Here is a 21,033-nt window from a genome sequence, read left to right as displayed (position 1 = left end):
TCCTTAAGTTCAGGGTCATGCAGCTCACCAATCTGTTGCTCCTTCTTTGGCCTAAAGTCCATAGTCGTCTGAAATGGCCCCTTTCTAGCTTCTCCATGGCTTTGGCACATTCCTGCCTCTACTGCAAGATCGTCAGTCCATGTCTCCTCGATGGACATTCAGTGCCATTGACTCCCTCTTCTCTGGCAAAGGACCAATTGTGAGAGCAGTCAAGAAAGATTGCTTTGCTTTTTGCTTCCTCTCTTGTAGACACTCAGTCCCACACACCAGCATTTACTTTTTACCCACACCTGCAGGGCAAACGTCTCTGGGTAGTTCACTTGTTCATTCATAGTGCCAAGGAGATAAGCCTAAAAAGGCCTTCCTGGTGCTTGGACTGAGGCTTTGCAGCTGGTCCCTCGCTGTATGCACAAGCAGTGTTTGTTGAGGAGGGAAATGGCAGCAGGGACAAATAATTATTAGCTATACAAATAATAGAATTAATTAGCATCTGATTTCTGAAACGAAGCCATACAGCAACCTGGTCCTGATGCTTATTAAGCTAAAAGCATTGAATAAAATTAAAGAACAGCTCTGGTGAATCCCGTGCTCCTTGCAGACAAACATTCCCATACAGAAGGAGACAAATGCAGGTTTTGCTCTTGCATGGAGAAACACACACACTATCTGTCTGTGATGCCCTGTCAACAAACTCATGATAAAATAGGAATGCTCATAGGTTTTAGAATAAGAGGTTTGACAATTCGAAGGTCCCATAGTGATCTTCTGGTTTGCCCTCTTGATTAGTCCGGGCCATGAAGGTGGTAGATCTGTCTCTCTTTATTTCCAAGGCCTTGGATGTAATGTTCTTGATGGTAAAGCTGGCTTATGCCTTCTTGATACAAGGATTCAACCTCTTTGTTTTGCATGAGGAATAGGAGAACACAAGTGTATTTATATGCTCTTATCTAAATGCACCCCCACGCACACACATACATTAGCAAGAGCTATCTGGATAAACACAAACCTGTGTCATGTCTCTCTGTGAATGACCCTAATTTTCCCCCTGTCCCTCCACAATTGCTGTGATTCTTGTTCTTGTCCTTTTGCTCTGCAGAGGGTCAAACATCCTGCATCTCATTGTCCCTTCTGTCTCTTTAATTAGTGACCGTCCTCCCTCTTCTCCCTCTCTCTTCCATGTCCCCCCTTCCCATCTCCTCTTGGCACTTGGTTTGCAATGCTCTATTATTTCACCTTTCATGCGTGCTGTCTCCTTCGCCCAGGCCTGTCTGACACCTCTGCCTTATGCTTATCATAAAAACATAACATTTAAATACAAATAGAACAGGGAATAATTTAACCCCTATTTGCACTGGGGAAGGTGTTGAGGCTTTGTACAAACACAGCTGGGGAGATTTATGGACACTGTATATTTATCTGACAAGTTACATTTCTTCACCACTGTACCCTGCAGCCAGCCTTTCCCAACTCGAGCAAGTCTCAAGAGTCTTGAAGAGAGAAGCCTAGTTTTGTGAGAGTATGGAAGCATTAGCAAGAGATCATCTCTGAAATTCCATGATTACTGAAGCCTTTCTCTATTTTTTTTCCTGGGAGGAACAGGGAGCCCTGGTTTCTTTGGTCATTGTGCTTTATATATAGCAAAAGGGGGTCAACTTAAGGTGAACTTCATTTCTGACATCACAGGGATGCTTCAGGCCACTCACTGTTAGGGTCTTGAGGCATACCAGCCAAAATTTTGGCCCTTGTGAGAACCATAGCGTAAAGGAATAACCATCCATGTCTATTTCCATGGATAAGACAGGCACTATGTGTTCAGCTTATGGGGAAAGGCCATTAATGGAGTTAACAACAATGAAATAAAAGTGTAAGGAGAAGTGGCTTACATGGTTGTCCCACTGAGCATCTGCACTGCAGGGCAGAGTGACTGCTCAGACTGCTTCTATGGGCAGCCCCTCCAGTGAGGCCAGTGTGATTTCTTCCCTAACTTGAAAAATTTAGACATGAGATACAAGGATCCTGAGATCACATAGGTAGGGATGTTCCTTGCAGAAAGAGGAAGAAGTCTGGGACTCATTGGGGTGGTAGGAGTGGGCCTGTACCCTAAAGGCCTTGGAGATGGCTTGACCGGGAAACTGCTTCAGGCTTCTCTACAGCCTAAACCTCTGGTTTTTGTAACACATCAACTAGTCTGAGCATGGTCTTTTTCCATTCAAGAACACTGGAAAAGTTTGGTGAGGAGCAACTGCAGTGTGCATGCATACTCAGACAAGTCCCGCTAACACCTACACACCGTCACCCCATTTCACACCAGCAGTTTCATGGCCCTGTTCATACATATTTACAAAGCAGAAGTAGTTGCCACAGTGCACAGCGTGTTGGCTTTTTGTCTGGGCCTTGGCAGAGCAGCATGTAGGGGCAGTCAGGGTGTGAGAGGTTCACAGAAGCCCATTAGGGGATAAATTCATTAGCCAAGACTGGGAATGTGCTGAATGGTCCCTGCTGCTGGCCTCTTCCCTCTCCCTACTCAAAACGTGTGAGGAACATTGTTAAAATACACTGCTGAGCTTATGGGATGTGAAAGGTAAATGCAGCACTCTGTTAGAAGAGCCTCACAAAAAAAAAAAAAAAAAAAAAAAAAAACCATCATGTTAAACTGACTCATTTTTTATCAGCTGAGCGTATGATTGTGTAGATTTCTGAGATGGCAGATGTGACAAATGATTCCCCTGAATATCCAAGGGACAGTTTTTCAGTAGGGAGGGAGGTTGCTGATTTGGAGATGGGGCTGAGGGTGATGTCCAGATGGTGCTGAGTGCTGGCTGGCCTTGGGGAACCCTTTTTAGGTCATCTCTGCAGCAGCTGGACCAACAGTCTCTGGGGAAGGTGCTCCTCACCCTCAGCAAAACCTGTTTCTGGTGGTCTGATAGCCACTTGTGTGGAGCTTCCAAAAGCACCACATATTCTGCCAACTGGCTGTGGGGACAGGCATCGCTCCTCTCAGTGTCCAGCAGAGATACAGAGAACAGGACTAAAATAAAACAAAATACAATATAAAATTAAACGTTTCCTAACACACCTAAGCTTTGCATAAACTAAACCAGACAAGGCAGTTTCAGGCCAGTTCCACACTAGAGAGTTCTGCTGACAGAGGAGGGATGTGATTTTTTTTAATGATACATTTATATTAGCAAAAAGCCTGGTGAAAATACAGTTAACACAGCTATAGGAGTGCTTTTGCTGATGCAGCTTATTTCAAATAGGGGAAGCTGTGTAAAGTACAGTATAACAGACACTTCCTCTGAGCTGGAAGTATTTACTAGTCACAAACTTCCTAGGCAATGCCTTTTTGCCCGTAAAGTTCCCAGTTTTCTCCCAACACTTTGCTCCCTCCCTAAAATATCTCCCATTTCTGGGACAGCTGTTCTGTTCTGACTTTGCAGGTGAGTTTTCCTCACCTATCTGGACTACCTTTGGAACAAGGCTTTCTCCAGGGCATTGTCCTTTCCCAGTCTAAAAACAGCCCCAAGAGCACACATTCAGCTTTAGTTACTGCCTTTCTAAGATGTTATACCTCACTTCAATAGTCTCTTTTGCACATCAGTTTAATCAGCAAGTAAAGTGATTTCTACTGGGACCTGCAAAGTATTCCATGAAAACATTAGTTAGGACAAGGAGGAGGGATGTATCTAAAGCAAAATTCACACCTGACTCTCCAGAGTTTGGTTACTTGACTGAGAAATGTCATTGGTCCATCACAGGCCAAGGAAAGCCAAAGATTCACTCAGGCCCACAAGGACTGTGACTTGTAGGGATCTTTGCACTATTTAGTTCATTTTTTGACATTACTGGATTGAAATTACTCAAATCCTTTCTAACAATTTTTGGGAAAAAAGTCTGACAAGTATGTTTTGGGAAAAAAATCTTACGATTATACAAGTTCCCCTGATGCAATTTCTGTGGTTCACAATCCATTCACTGAGCCTAATCAACAAAGTGTTTTCCCTCCTGTATGTATCCATCCAGAAAATGAACCTTTTGGTTGTCCAAAGCAGCTTCTCTTGAGGTGAATGTAGACTACACAGTGCTGATTACGGTTTTGTGCATCATTAAAGCCTCAACTTTGTGCTGCCAGTAAAGACACTGAAGCCCCTTTAGCTAATCATATCCAACATAAAGCATATCTCTTGCTTTTAATGTGTCTATTGAAAGGTTAGCCCTATTTTTTCTCTTCTGTCAGAAACACATACATATCCTCCTTACCCTATTTTTCCTACCATTTCTGTAGCCTTACTGAAAGCTACGTATCTCCTCATTTTCCGTGGGTAGCACACTTTTGGTTCACATGGATAACTCCACTGCAGGATTGAAAACTACTAATATCCTCAGTAGATATCAACTGCATGAAAAATTATCCTCGCCCAAGGCTGTAGAGTAATTTGCCAATTTGCAGGTGCATCTTGGAGAGGGGAATTTTGATCAAACACTGGTTGAAGCAGAACAGATTGCCTACACCAATGATTTCTTGGTGAACAAAAGTGACATAAATCACTCAATTACTCAGCCAGAAAAGAGCTGTTGCAAACCCATGTTTTGTTCAGCTTTAGGTTAACATATGTGTTTAAAAATAAATAAACAAATAAACCAATGCATTTGTTTATTTATTTACAAATATTTATTCAAATAGGTTACATCTGCTCCGTAAAGTGTTCTGGAAAAAAAAAAAAAGAAATCTTGATTCACTTATTTACATACTGTTTGATGAATGATAAGTAAGACATTTATGAGCTGTGTCCAAAAGGCCTGTTTACGTACATGACATGAACTACGTACGTTTCTTTTTTATCATTGTTCCTTACATGGTGTAATAGTACTATTCTGTGAATACAAACCTGACTTGGAGGTATCACCCAGAGATCCCTGAGGCATTTCTACCAACTCAGTCAGTGGTGTGGCCTGTTTCCACAGGCACTTTGTTAAGGTGTTCTCGACTGCAGCTCTCCGTTCTTGATATGTCGAAGTATAAAAAGTCTTCCTCATTCAAGATACAGTATCTGTCAGCAGACCACATCCTGCTTTGACATGAAATAGCACCTCTCATAAGCTACCGCAGATATTAGCATTCACAGAAGTTAACTTCACATTTCAAGAAACAATGTGTTTCAGAAACTTTGGGCTTATTTCAAGTGAACTTTAACCATCTATAAAAAAATAATCCAAACTTGAAGGTACATATCTGTGAGTGAATATGAATGACAAATCTCGATTTACAGACTGTGGCTTCCGTTCTATCCTGATTTAGAACAGCTTATGTTAAGCCATTTTTCCCCTGCAACGTATTCAGTATTACGAAGGCTACTAACTTATGTTATTTTTCAATTGGACTTTATTTCTTTATACTATCTTTATCCACATTTCTCTTGGATGGCAGTCTGAGCAATGTTGTCATTTCACTTGCAGCAAGCTGGCTGCAAAAATTGATCAGAGAAAGCTAATTTGGAAGACTTTGGTGCCTAGATTTTGAGAGGCAGTTAAAACATTTTAAATGTTTCTGAATGTGGAAGCTTTTTACTTTCATTGAAATTGTCAAATTATTTTCAAGTATTCACTGGGAGTCAGATGTTATTAAGGTGTTTTGAGCCAAGCACCTGAAATGACTTACAGCTTCTGAAACATGTCACCTCGATGAATTCACTGTTTCCTTAGCATGTGATACTGAGCTATCTTGGCTTTCAAATCCCTCCTGAAATATGGTAAGCATCTCTTTATTTTGTTCCAGAAGACAGAAAACTCTTTGTGGGCATGCTTAATAAGCAGCAGTCAGAAGATGATGTGCGCAGGCTATTCGAGGCATTTGGCAACATTGAGGAGTGCACAATCCTTCGGGGACCCGATGGAAACAGCAAAGGTAAGATGATGGCTTGTGGCACACTGTGGCTTTAGCTTCAAGCTAGACCTGGTCTTAGAGTATATATAATACGCTGGCACAGCAAAGTCACTAGGTGGCTGCGAGGACAACATCTCCTAGAAAGGGTCATATTTGCCAAGGGAGGCCATTTCTTTGGTGTTTTATGTCTGCTTATGAGTGAAAATAAAGAGCCAGTTCCATGTAAGAATATCTCCCTCCACAACAAGCTGTCTTTGCATGTGCATACCATTGCCTATTCCTGTTTCATTAGAGGGCTGAGACTTCCCTCTGAAAACAAGACCTTTCTGTGTGCTTAAGATGGGCTTTCCCCATCAGCCCCAGGAAAGCTGGGAGTTTCTTTCCCCATTAAGCAGGCTCATCGTTTCTTCCACCACTGTCTCTGCTTATTTCTCACCCACTAGTCCCAGGTTTTCCCCTTCTTTAGTTGCTGTTTGCATAGATACACATCAACCAGCAATGAAAATTGCAAGGGTACAGGATCTGATGTAAACATCACAGTTAGAAGGCAGTTACCATTTGAAATATATCAGTGCTTAATTACAAAACTTACCTCCTTTTGCCATCTTTTGGAATCCCCTGTTACCTGCACAGCACAAGGAATCTTTTCTAGAGTCCTGGTGGGAGAATGAGACTTCTCTGTTGAATCTGAGGGTCATTTTTTTCCCCTGACACTTTCTAGACAAAGTAACTTCAATTTGAATAGGAAGCTCTCTTCTCTTGACAGTATAATGTGTCCATTAAATATTGATCTGCTTATAATACATCATAAACTGTGCAGGGATATTCAGCACCAGGGAAGAGACCACTCTTGCTGATGCAGTTCATATCTCACTAGATATTTTGACATGTGACAAAATCAACCAGCATATTTTTGCAATGGAAAGGAAAGAAATCCAAATCACAGTGATACACTGGAGAAAGATATTGCCGTTCTGTAAAATTACTAGTGGCCCAAAAAGATTTCACTCTAGCATTATAGGACAATATTTTGATGTAAATCAGCAAAGCTCAACCTTCCTTGTATAAACGACTTAAAGTAAACTGTAGTCATCTTCCTTCAGTTTTATGGCTACTTTAATTTCATGACACCCAAAGGTTTGGTTCACCAAGAGCTCCAGCCATTGCTAAGTGGCAGATATTTCAGCACTCCTTTCACTGAAGAAATCAGTAAATTCGGTAAAAGCAAAAAAAAAAAAGTAGTCCACCTCTACCTGGATTTGTACAGAACAAAATCTAATGACAAAGGAGTTAAACAGAGCAATAATAAAGGCAATAATGTGTGAGTTCTGTAAGAAAACGGTTTCAAAGGAGATCCAAACCACAGACTTGTATTCATTCTTGCTCTTTCTCTCTTTTTTTTCTTAAACAATTTCATTATAAGTCTGAATCTGAGTGGCAGCTCCATATTGCTAACCAGTTTAATTATTAGTGCTAGCAGGCTGCGGTCTCAGGCTTGCATTTCACTGAGCTGTTCAGGATCAATACTGAGCCTTGACAGAGGCTCCAGCTTCCATTTGCTGGTGCTATTTACTGAGAATGTGAAGCTCCTAATTTACACACATGCACAGATACATACACACGAAGAGCATTCAATCCAGCAGAAAACTTAAGGGTAGTGCCCTTATTTTAGGAGACAGTCAGGCGAGCCACAACTCCCACAAAGTTATTCCCAGTCTGTAATGTTTTCCATCTGCTAGAAAACCGTGTGACACATAACCACTTGTGAGATATTTATTTTGGGCAAGACTCATAAGATGTAAATTCCACCCAAATTGAGTTTTAGGAAGATTAACTAAGCACCAGACAGCAATCAGATCTCTCCAGTCCTAGCAAACCCATTATATGAAGCTTTGCCACGTATCCCTATGGTAAACTTCCTAGTCCTCCAGATACCTCGATGCAATCATTACTTTGAATTTCAGCTTCCCAGTGAATACCACCACAGCTCAGTCACAGCCAGAAAGCCCTCTCACCGTTGCCTGAATTCACAGGTGGATAATTGCAGCAGTGAGGTATGCCCTGTATGAGGGTCTTTTGACATCTCCTGCATAAGTCACGCAAGGCCAGGCACAGCTGCTGCTGAAGCATGCAAGCAGGTGTCAAAAGAACTGGGACTAGGGCATTTTTCTGCCTGAAGGGAAGTGCAGAATGTCTGTGCTGGGAGAGGTGGGAGAGGAATGAGCTTCCCTACGTCAGTTTGAATAAAGCTCACCAGTGTACACGCAGGACCACAGGATTCCACAAGTGCAAAAGCCACAGTGAGTTTGAATCCATTTTGGCAACTCAGTAGGACACATAGGGTCTGTGCTGCTGGTCTCTGGATAGCCTTCTTGTGGCTTCCTCATATGTATATTTTTTATTTTTTAATTCAGCAGTTGTCTACTTTAGTAATCCAGAAAGCAAAGACTTTCCACAATACCAGAAGTCCCACAAGAGGAGTCTAACACCTTCTCCAATTATAACCTTAGGCCCTAATTCAGCAGTCTCCTCTATTCTTGCAGGAGAGCTGACAAGACAGACAGAGCAGCCCTTCCAGCTCTATAATCTTGAAGCAAGGAAAGGAAAAAAAAAATATGTATATATATATATATATATAAAGTCTGTGCATATGTATCTCCCTGATCAGCACTGGTTATATATCTCTCTGTGTGTCAAAGTCCCTTCAAACTCCAGAACTGCTCCTGTCACAAGGACACCATTGCTTTCAGGAGTGCTGTGACTCATGCTCTCAGCTCTTGAGATCCTGGGCACCATTCTGGTGACAAAGGTCAGAAAGATGATTATGTACACATTTGATGTTGTGTACAGAAGCCATCCCATTGGACACACAAACAAAGGGAACAAAATATTTCCTTGTCATTATACATCAGTGAAAGCTGAGTTTTTGTTCGTCCTTCTGGCTCAAAACACAAGCAGGAAGCAGTAGGAAAAAGCAATGGAGGACACTCTTTAGTATCTGAGGCATTAAATAAGATGAAAGCCTCCTGCTCCCTTCATTTCCACCTTTATCCAGCTCCACTCATCTGTCAGGTCCTCAGCATAGAGGTGAATTTCACCTGCAGAGACAGAGGCCCTCAACATGATAGCACCACTGTAGCCAAAAATCCTCCTCTATAAATGTGATTGGTTACTGAAGCTGGAACGTCTTTGTATATTTGCTAATCAACATCTTATTTTTAGAGGCATAAAGTACAAAAGAATCTGTGCAAATAATTAAACACCCTAATTCTGGATTATCTCTGATTAATGAAGAGGAAGGCAAAGAATCTCAGGAGCCTGGGAATGCTGCACTGCGATTATGTCATAATTGATCTCTATTGTTTCTAGCTGAAGTTTGTCTATCTCATTTTCCTGTGATTGTCTCCTCTCAGCTCCTTATAAATTAGATCCTACTATTAGCAACAATCATTATGCTTTTCCTGAAATACAGTCTGAGCACAGGAGTATGTGGGAATGCAAAGTAAAGGGATCCTAACCAGAAGCTGATTGCATATGTGTGTTCTTTTTAGAAGGGGCTATCATTGCTTTCTTTGATTCCACTTCTGCCAGCCTGTAGTGATGATTACAGACACCTTCGGGGCTCATTCTTCTACTTTTGTAAGTGAGGTATTGTAGTGCTGCAGTACCCACCATGCACTGTATGGATCCATGATGGTTTGTTGACCTTCTAAAGATTCTACAAAGGAAATGAAGGACAGCTGTCCTGTTGTCAGGGCTGGTATCCCTTATGAATGTTCTGCGCCCCTTCAGGGAAACAACTAGGGCTTTGCAAATTGATTAAAAGCTCAAGAGTCTTTAATAGTAATGAAAGGGGATGGAAGCCAGAACTTCTCAGATCTCTTCCAATCTGTTCCAAAATCCTCCTTAGCATATGGAAATTACTCTTCCTCCCTCTGAGTCAATTTGCTTGTAGCTAAGAGTGTTAGCAATACTTTCCCCCACTCTTGTGATGCATGTGACCCTTTGAAGTGTTGATCACTTCTGCACTCTAGCATATATTCATAAATGCACCTTTCTGCCCTCAAATCTTTTATAAGAGTTCAGACAGTGTGAGATTCTTCACATGGCAGTACAGGCCAGAGAAACACTGCCCACGTTTCTCTGATTTGCAGTGGAAAACACACACAAACAGCTTATGATATAATACTCATACCCTGAATGTGAAATTCAGGTTTCAGTGGTGGCAAGATAGCAGTCATCACATGCAAATCTCTTCCATTTCCATTTGTTTATCATATGGCATCTCATGCTTTGTCAGACCAAAGCTGCTTGGAACCAAGACAATCTCTGAGCAGTCTCTGTAATGGACTTCTACCAGGCAGTGATATAAGACAGTCACCTTGTCTGTTTGAAGCAAGCTGAATGCCTTCCCTACAGCTGGCCTGTGGTGACTTGTAACAAGAATGAGAAGGTTTCCAATTATTTTTGCACAACTCCTTGCTGTTTTCTAGAACACCAAATGGAGAAGCATTTGTTCGTTATACTTTATGCACTAGCTTCTTTATCATCAGTTCTGAAGACAGGATAGGATATTTAGTTGGTCTGTCATTGGTACCCATGCGACCTTTCTTATGTTCTTCTTTTTCCCCTTCTAGGGTGTGCATTTGTGAAATACTCTTCGCATGCAGAGGCCCAAGCAGCCATCAATGCCTTGCATGGCAGCCAGACAATGCCGGTGAGTAGCCCTGTAACATGCAAAACAAGAATTGGGCCATCTTTTGCTGTCCTGTGGCCTGATATAGTAGGACGGATTATTTGTCTATGGTCTGCTACTTATATTATGGGGTGATAGATAGCATGTGGGGCTTTGGGTGTGTTTAACTCATCAAAGGAAAGGCCAGGATGACACTGTCATTTCATAAAAGAACAGAACCCCAAGGGGTGATGTGTACTGTCACCAGCAGTTTTGATGCACTGGAAAAAAAGACCTCTAACCTCAATTCATGAGTTTATGCAAATAGCATTAAAATAGGCCTGGCAGATGGGCAGCTAGTCTCTGGGTCTATGTAGGAATGAAAATGGAAAGTTCTTTACATGGGAAGAGATTTCTGATAAGAAGTAGCACATCATCGAATCTTATTTTTTAGAACCCATGCTTAGATAAATAAGATTAGAGAATGGTACTCATTTACCAATGAAGGTATTAGAAGATGGGGTCTCCACTTTTTTGAATTATTACAATCAAGACTGGGAGATTTGCTAGAGTAGAACGACATGTTGGGCTTAATGCTGATACCACATTGTGAAATATGAACATCTTTCCTGGAACAGGACAAAGAAGTATTCTAATGTCTTAAAAAGTATCACCCAAAGTGACGGTGTATATAGGTGACATCAGTAATTGCAATCCCCAAGTCTTTAGTATCACTGGACAGTGTAATAAAATGTCAGTTCCAGTCCCCTTAGAAACTTGGGTGACATTGATGAGGGCAAACACAGAAGAAAGCAGACAAAACCCAAGGAGAGTTGAAGATTTTATCTAGATCTACTATATCTAAAATATTCTTATTCTTCCTACTGCCAGCACTATTTAGATAAGAAAAAATACTCGTCTTGGCCACCTTGGATCAAATCTTTTTCCATGCTCTTGAAGTCAACTTAGGATGTGCAGAAAAAATAGTGGAAAATGGACTTTTCATCAGTCTTTGATGGAACATTATTCTTGTTGTCTTATCAAATACTTGGTTTAGAATAATCAAAGACCTGATTCTTGGATAACCAAACTAGGTATCGCTTCAGCTTTTACTGAACACAACCCAGATTCATGAATTTGAATGATTTGATAAGTTTCCACGAACATGTACATGCTACAGAAAAAATGCAAGGAGAAAATTATGTTTTGACCTCTTTGTTTTGAGCTAAATTGTGTGACTCTTTCTCACATTTCCCATGAGCTATTATTAGCAAGTACACAGGCAGCTACCATGGCTCAGTGGACTAGTGAGGGCCTGTTGAGTGACTTGACATTTCATCAAGACATTGAGCACACATTGCTTTTCACAGAAGGCCTCAAAACGCTTTGGACACGCGGACAGAGATGGGCCAAATTCTGCAAGTGATGGCTGCTCTAATTCTCATTTTCATGGTGCTTCAGGGTGTGCTTGCAGCTTCATTCAGGGCTTGGGTGTTCACAGAGAAATGCAGCCACCTCGTGGTGAGATGGTGATGTAGGCCTCATCCTTGGAAATGAGGGGTGCATTGCTGCCATCTTCCTCCAGCTCCCCCTCCCATTTCTCTCGCCATTAGGACTGGCCTCATTTGTCTGACTGTGATGCCAACTCAAAGTTGTTCCTGCAGTTCAGCCAATTTAAACGTCTCTTGCCTTGTCCTCGTGTACTACCAACGGGGCATCCATCATCATTCTTGTCAGGTCTCGAGCCGTTCATTCCTGCGGCAGACTCCTGTTTCTCCACAGCTGTCAGGATTATTGCTCTACTGTGACTTCCTGTTCACACAACATATGTTGCCTAATAGTTTCAAAAGGCAACTTTCTTTTATGAAAGTTTTTTTCTTTTTTTTTTCTTTTTATTAACCTTTCCTTGGACAGGTGCCTGACTGTCATCCGTCACAAGCCCACTTCTCCATGCAAGGCTCTGTTTTCTCCTATGGGCCCAACAAGCAGGTATACAACTTTCAAATTTAAACACAAAGCAATTGCTTTGAGAAATAACTTTCCCAAAATCCCTTACTTCTGAGCAGACCCAAAGTTCCTTCTGTAGCCACCTGCCAAGAGTGCTTTATTTTTGGGTCTTTTAAAATTATATTGCCTATCAACTCATCAGCTTTAGAATAGTGTTATACTTGACCTTCATGTCCTCCCTTGTGAGAGATCATCATTTTCATGTACTTCTGCATGTATTTTTAACTATAATATGCCCTTTACTTTCAGCTATGGTTACTCTGTCCTTTACTGCGTCTCTTCCTCACCCATAAGGTGCATAAACAGATCTCTTCCCTTGATTCTCTTCACTTCTTCATCCAACTCTTGTCCTTAGCAGCCTTATTCACCAACATGAATTCAGCTACCATTTCTGAAGTGACAGTTTGCAGATCTAACTTCTCTACTGAAGAACTGACTCCTGTCCAAACTGAAATCTTGGCCTGTCTTTCCAGCATCTCCAAGTGGATGGATGTCTAGCTGTCAGATCAAGCTCAGAATGTATAAAACAGAGCTCTTAAACTTTTCCTCCCAAACCCTGTCTCCTCTCTCTTTCACCTCCATTTTCAATCACTGTGGACAACATTATCATCCTACCTGTCAGTCATGCTCCTACCTAGGCATCATCTTCAGCTCAGTTTTCTCTTTCTCTCGTCTTCACTTGCAGGCGACAGCCAAATGTTGAAGAGTCATTCTGCACAACACATCTGAGATGTGGCCTTGTTCATCCACCCACACTCTTCTCCATGCATTATCACTCATACCAAAATTTCAACACTGTTTATGCTACTACACAGAGCTAAATACCATACTACTTCTGCACTTCTTTGACTGTTTCGTATCATGATACCTCAGAAATTCTTATTGTTATGAACCCATTCCTGGAAAGGTAAAACAGTACTGCTAGCTACTTTTTTATTTTGTTTTATTTTATTTTGCATAAAGACAAAAAATGATGAGTAGAAATTAAGACTGTGTTTCATTTGATTTAGTTTTAACAGCCTAAATCTTTTTAATCTACCCGAAATGTCTTCCTGCAAAGGAGAGACATTTCTGGCTTCATGTTTTCTTCCCCTTACCTACCTGTGCTAGGATGGGATAAATCACCCTTTTGTCATGCCCTTCCCTTTCTTTTATTACAACAGGAGTTCCTTTCAATAATTAAAATGAATATCTCCATAATGTCATAAAACTGAATACCTCAGTCGGGACTTGTCTCACCTAACTTAAGGCATCTCAAAGTTTATGGACTACAAGCTTGTCATCTAAATGCTTGTCATCTAAGATTCTATTACAATCAATAGAAATAGATACCCCTGGAGGTATTATATTTTACAGAAATAGATTCTGAAACCTGTCGAACCAAAACCCACATAGAAATGTGCTTTTCAGCTAATTCTAGGTGTTAGATTCCTATGGTCTCTCAGATCCAAAATAGCAGTTAGTAACCTGAAGTGCAACTGAGAATGAAGAAGGACCCTCACTGCTTAAAAAAAAAAAAGCAAAAACACTTGCTTCCTGCAGATACCTGGAAGACTACAATTGCCTTTGCTCACTGTGATACATCCTTGCCACCTGAAGTCCTTCTTGTCCACTACCACTTCCACAGTAACCTTGCCAGAGCTAAAGGCTTTGGAATTCTATCCCAGATCAGACATCTACAGGTCAGATATCACAGAATCACAGAATTGTAGTGATTCTGTTCGTGTGTCCTTCATTGTCTAATGCAAAGGGAACTGAATCCTATTCTGGGTGTTTGCAGGCCAGTTGGAGGCAGACCTGGCAGTGGCCTTACACTATCTAAAAAGGGGCTGTAAGAAAGAAGACTGACTCTTTAGTAGGGTCTGTTGTGACAAGACAAGGGAAAGTGGTTTCAAACTATAAGAGGGGGGATTTAGATTGGATACGTAGAAGTTGTTTATTTAGGAGCAGTTAGGCACCAGAACACATTACCCAGAGGCGTGGTGGATGTCCTGTCCCTGGAGGCAGTGGGAGTCAGGCTGGACTGGGCTCTGAGCACCTGATAGAGCTGTAGGTGGCCCAGTTCACTGCAGGGGAATTGGACTAGATGGTCTTTAGGGTCCATTCCAACTCAGATTAGTCTATGATTCTGTGATTCTAAAGCAGTGTGGGACTCAGAAACCAGGCATTCCCTCTTCTAATCACTCTGATACCTGATTCTTTAGGTGTCTACTGAACATTCCTAATGTTCCACCTCTCAGTACTATACTCATTCTGTATCTTATTCATGAATTTTGAGACTATTAAGATCTCCAAAACACTGTAAGGTAGCTTCTACCACTACACAAGCTAGATTCTCTTTTGTTTTGCTATAAAAGCCTCTGCATCAGCTTTATGAAACCACAGTATTTCTTCTGGATTCAAGCAATAGCATCCCAAGTCTGTCTATGCCTGGCTGAAAATCTTCCATGAAAAGTACGTTTTGGATGGAATCTTTGGTTTTGTGAAAAGAAAGAAAAATGTGAGACTTGGATACAAGCTCTGAACAGATGTCTGCCTCACAGAGAAAGATTCAAATTAGTTGAACTTTTAAAAACAAAACAAAACAAAAAAAAAAAAAAAGTATTGCAACCCAAAACTTTGCTAACTTGGGGACCTCCATTTCTATGTTTTTTGTGCATTTCTTATCAACAGAAATAAGAAAAACAAATTCAAATCTCTGCTCAGTAGACATTTATATATCATCATGCAATTCTGGCTAAGTTTTCTTAGACAACAGACTAATTAGATCTCTAATTATTGCATTTATTATTTTTTTAGCAGTCACCAAAATAGGAATGACACTACAGTATCAACAAATTTTCACCCTGTGTGCACCATATTCCCTGGAAGTCCAGTCCTGGCACTAAAATTTCCAATAAGCACAATAAATGGCCAGATTAAGAGATTCTCTTCTTGGCTTACACAGTGTACAGCCTATGCTTTCATACTATAAGAGACTATCATTGCTAGAAACTTTTTTTAAGTATTTAGTTCACAAAGTGAGTGTGATTTAAATATGAGATTAGCAAAAATTGACCCAAGAAACAAGTGTAATTGTCTTCACATGTAGTGGCCCTCTTTCAGACTCATGGCAAATGGGGCATCAGTTGCCATCTTTTGAACTTTGCATGCTCAGGTCCCCAGCCAACGAAACCAGCCCCAGCTCACATTGAGAACTTTAATTATTATTGCTGTGCATTCCTAGAGTGCAGTTAAGGTTTTGCAGAGCACTGTGAAGTTAACTTCAGACACAGCCCCATTATGGAAGCCGGTTGAGCAGCTGTTTTCACCCCTGTCAACACAGCAAAGCAATATTTAGGTGAATTAGGGATGGAAGAGCAAGCCGTAAGTCTGCAGAAAGAACGCTGAGCAGGTGGAGGAAAGAAGGAAAATAGGCCTTCATGGGCATGATGAAGTTGTAGCCCAGGTGCCTCGCTTGCAGAGTGGCGGAGAAGCAGCTTTTATTATGCATGCACACTGGCACCAAAGCGCTGAGTCGGCAGAATCTCCCTGGGAGGAGCAGCGTGGCGGCTCCGGTGAGTGGGGGGCCACAATGCTGTAGATCAGCTGAGGTATTTTTAACAATTATTTTGATATAAACAGCTCTGAACTTGAGGAGCTCCATGTAAATGGGAAGCAGTGGGGCTTGTAATTAGATTTGTGTACACTTTCATAAATTGCTGGGAAACATCAAAGCTGTGATAGAAGGCGGTGGTGCACTTTATTTCCTTCTTCTGTTCTTCTGTTAATTGAATGGTTGATGTGTGGATAGGAAGTGTTGGCTTCGCAGAGTACTATTTACAGACCCGCTGACAGCTGCACTGTGAAAATTAACAGGAACAGAGCAGCCTCTGTCACAGCTCTTCCCATCAGGGACTTGCTTCAAATTGGATCATTTCTTTCATAGGAGAAACTTTCCTTGTCTCTCCTCCCTTCTTTGCAATGCACATTCAGCTGCACAATCCACTTCTCCCTTTAGGCTCGTGCCAGCCTTTAGTACTCAGAAGGAGGGTTTGTCTTTTTCACAATTTGGGAGAATCCACTACAAACCTTGTAGCTTACTCCACTTCTAATAAGACACACCTTCAGGAAGTCAATAAAAGTACTCACTTAAGCAAATCTAGGAGCTTAGTGGGCACAATCACAGCACTGTGTTTGCATATCACAACTCAACTGGAGTAAGCTCTTCACCCTCTTGGAGGCTCTAGTTGATTTCTACTCCATAACAACTCCATGGTGACTCATACCAAGTGTTGCTGCTGAAAATGTCGTTATCATTGGACTTATGTAGAATTGCTCTGTGTTTGGCACCATAAAAACTTCTTATGGAACACCCTCCACATAGTAGGCTACCAACAGAGGACAGGGTTGACATGATCAACATCAAAGTGTTAGTTAAAACGTACTACTTTGGGATCATCTCTAATCTTACCATATACACTTCTGTTACAGTTAATCAATAAAGACTGATCCCTCCGGGGGACATCTGCCTGTCTTATATAATTGATGATTTAGAATGGACACAAAAAATGGTTGCAGTTAGGTCATTTGTAAGGTCCCCTAAGGGCTGAGACACAAGAGAGACGTGAAAGAAGCTACAAGAGGCAGTGCAACAGGAATGAACAAATCTTACACAAAACTGACCCCTATATTTGGCCACTTTGTAGCAATAATCACAGCAATTCTTGTTCCTAATACTAGTAGAGAAATAATAACCAGTGGATGTAAATTTTTAAATCTACTTAAACCTGAAAAACACAATTAAGAAGACCAAACTGGAAGGTATCAATTCACCACCTCACTTCCCATTGGTGTCTTCAAAATATCTAGGTAACATGAACAGAACTCTAGACAAGGCATAATAGAAATAGACAGATAATTCCTGGAGAAAGTTATGAGTCCAGCCTGTAAGTGATCTATATATTTTTTTGCTGATTCTGCCTTAAAGTTACCTGCCCAGGATCATAATGTCCGGAGTGGGCTATAACCAGCATAAGTCCATCTCCTTCTCATATTAACAGAGAAAACTGAAGTTTGATTTTACACTGATAATGATGGAGGTACTGATGGAAGAGAGTAGAGATGCCAATTCAGACTGTATGTTTTTTTTTTTCTTTTTTCTGTTGATCTTCTGTTCTGTAAAATAAAATGCACTCCAAGCAGTAGTTTTCTGTAACACTCTGAGTGGTTTGCTTAACTGGGGCCAAACACAACACACCCACTCTTATTATTAAAAATTAGTAATGCACTGGGAGTCCATTCATAACTCAGCATCAGCAAGCCAAGCCCTCCTTCCAGTAATGAATTGTTTTTACTAATGTGATACCTTAATGCCATTTATAAAGACATATGTTGTCTGTTGGGATGAAGCAAGACCCCTAATACCTGGATGTTAAATTGCAGCCGTTCCTTCTACCAAAATCCAGTGACTCCCTGTATCTCAGGGAACCTTTGCCTCAGGGCAGCTGGTTCTGGCCAGTGAGAGACAAAGGTTCGTAGTCTATTCTACCCCACTGCTGTCACGAAGATAGCTGATTTCATATCCTTTGGGCCAGCAGTGTCCCAGTTAACATAATTTCCCTTAATAATTTCTATATAAAATAAAATCATATGACTACATTCCCTCCTCCCCCCTTATTCCATAAATGAGCTAATAAATCACAAGTTTCTGGGTCCCAGAATAGAAATCCAGGCAGTCCTGCTGCCTGACAGGGGGTATGAATCATACTGGCACTGAAGACAGCCTTTTGGGGCTGGAACACTCATCAGAGCTGCTTTTCTTCTCTGGTCACATCACCGTAGCCACACAGGCATCTGGCAGGACAGTGAAGAGACCTGTGGGATGTGATGAGCTTCAATAGCCGTTTCCCCCAGCCTTCCTCACTCTGTCTTCCTTCTGAATCGCAGAATTCATTGCTTCCGAATGGGATGAGAGAGATAACTGCTCGTGAGCTGAACAGTTTCACCTTAGACAAAGGAAGCTAATTGGCACCGTAATGTCTCTTTATGGGTCCAAGGGAAGTTTGGAAATAAATCAACAGCTGTGGAGGTGGCTGGGGGAAAGCAAGAGCTGGATGATGCTGCAGTCCAGTGTTGGCCAAATCCTGATGCTACAGTGGTCCCTGGGAGGCTCACCACTCTAAACATTTGTTTGAGGTGGATGAAATTAGGAGCTAGGAGGGGGATAAAATAACTCACAAGTGCTGACCTTTCTGTGAGATTATAACCATTTGCATGGTATAAAATGCTCTATAAACATCAGGGAAGTCCCCCATCTTCTGTAGGGTACTCCATCTTCCTGCAATGAGGACATGCTCTTCCCATCATGGAGAGGAATGAAGGTGCTCCTTAATGCTCATCTTGCTTCGAGGAGGGGGTTCATTCTTCCTCCTTTTCTTCTTTTTCTTTTTTTCTTTTCTTTTTTTTTTTCCTTTTCATTCTAACCTCATTTAAAGAATGGACCATCTGTTTTATTTAAGTGGTCTCTGGATCAACTGTAAATTGCTCTGAATGCTTCTGCTTGTTATCCTTTAATCCACTCCTTCCTAGCCCAGCTCAGAAGTGTGATCTGGATTGATAACATTCTTGTAAAGGAAGCAGAGAGACCATAGTAATGGGCAGATTGCTATCTCTTTCAAAAAATACAACCAGTGTGAACTGGTTCAGTATTTATTACCCAATTTGGTTATGCAATGACCAAAATGAATTTTTAAAGGACAAAAATGTGTTTAGATCAAAACAATAGCTTTCAGATGTGACCCTCAATCAAAATCAACACAAATTCATAATTGTAAGGCATCTTACCTGACACTGATATCTTTGCCTCAGATATTCCCTGGCAAGTGAAATCAGGCAAGGTAGTTTGCTTGACTTCCCATCCAAAAGGTCTGTGTGGTACTCACAGGGAATAGTGCCTACCAAGTGTCACCCAGCAGAAAGGAGACATTTCAGTCTTGGTGGAGTGGAAGGTGAGTTTTTCAGCATAAACCATCTTCTTGTTCCACCTCTCCTCACTGAGTTTGAACCAGTTTATCTCACCGTTTCAGGTGACTAACTCTTTCACAATGGTAACACAGGGTAATACCTCCTTGCAAGCAGAAATTCATATCAATTAATGACCCTACAGTTGTATAGTGCTTTGGGATCTTCAGTTTAAATATGCCGCAGTAATACAGATTCTTCTAACTATCCCAATCAAGCAACATTCTTTATGCTGCAGCAGTCCAAAATGATACATCATGACCGTGATCTTGGATGCCCAGTGGTGTGCAGCATGTTTACAACTCTGTGCCACTGCAGTTCTTCTGTGCCACTCGCATACTGGCAATGCATCTGATTTTGGTGCTAGTGTGCTGTGATAATAGGTAGTTCACTTAATGGCACTGGAATTATTCTACTTCTCATTTCCATCCATTTCTATTTTAATCAAATGAGAGGTGCTGTCTTTTAGGTTGTGATCATTTCAACACTAGCTATAATGGGGTTCTATACTGCAGATACCAAACATTTTCTCAATGATAATAATAATTTATAAAAAATCTATGCAAGCCAGTATTTTTCATTGCTAGAATATTTTGAGGGGAAGTACGTTTTAGTGAATACGGAACTAAAAATGCATTCTCTTCCACACATTATTACTCTTAGTGGGAAAGAGAAACCAACAAAATTTTCTTTTGAATTTTTTTTTCTTAAAATACAAAAAACAAACAAATATTTATTTATTGCTTCCATATTTCTAAATAACAGGAAATAATTTATAGTCTGCTGGTATTATAGAACTTTAAGAAGGTGAATGATTCTATGATTACTTCCATCATCCAAAGACTGAGCTGAAAAATGTACAGCTGCTCAAGGAACTCAGCTTTGAAGTTTAGGTTGTTTGGGAATCTGGCTTTGCTCTGAGGGTCCTACTAATACCTAGGTTATATATCGAGTTCTTTTTAATTAGAATTGGGTACAGTGTCACCAGGAGTCAATGATTCTGTTGCCCTGTGGAAAGCAATAACTTTAGCTCAGAGAGACATCTGCTAAGTAGTGTATGGACAAGTAAAACCTAAATCAAGCTTCCACTCCAAATAAATTACAGCTCTGGAGACCTGTGAAGGGAGGTACCTGCAGCAACTCTCACTGCTAAGACATTGCATGAAGAATCCCCTCTACCAGGGGAGCAGCATTATCAAAGGGTCTGTCACTCCAGCTCTGGATTAATGCCTCCTTACCCCACTCTGTCTTTGTCACTCTTGTCTCAAGTGTGTCTAAACCAGCTCTCAGGACCGTACAATGGAAATCGCTCCTAGTGACTGCTGTCCTACTCATCTTTAAAATGAGACACAAAATTGAAGCCCTGAGTACAGAAAAAGATAGCATATTTCACAAGCAGGAAGGGAGGTCTTGGTCTTCTGGCCATCTTCCAGAATGGGTAATTACATCTCTACCTAGCTCAAAT

At 41.1% G+C, this 21,033-nt stretch overlaps 1 protein-coding gene across 1 annotated transcript in view; it reads left to right on the top strand.

Moving 5' to 3' along the window:
- Nucleotides 1-21,033, top strand: part of CELF4 (CUGBP Elav-like family member 4) — a 727,985-nt gene that overhangs the window by 617,748 nt on the left and 89,204 nt on the right. The window contains exons 4-5 of the mRNA XM_065740123.1: nt 5,777-5,905; nt 10,522-10,601. Of these exons, the coding sequence (XP_065596195.1) occupies nt 5,777-5,905; nt 10,522-10,601 (209 nt within the window). The remainder of the gene's footprint in view (nt 1-5,776; nt 5,906-10,521; nt 10,602-21,033) is intronic.

The sequence above is a fragment of the Cyrtonyx montezumae genome, unplaced genomic scaffold (genome assembly GCF_038088225.1).
Source record: "Cyrtonyx montezumae isolate F1298 unplaced genomic scaffold, pur_monq_1.0 scaffold_25, whole genome shotgun sequence".
NCBI lineage: Eukaryota > Metazoa > Chordata > Aves > Galliformes > Odontophoridae > Cyrtonyx > Cyrtonyx montezumae.
The sequence above is the reverse complement of the archived record's forward strand: the minus strand, read 5'-3'. Positions and strand labels throughout refer to the sequence as shown.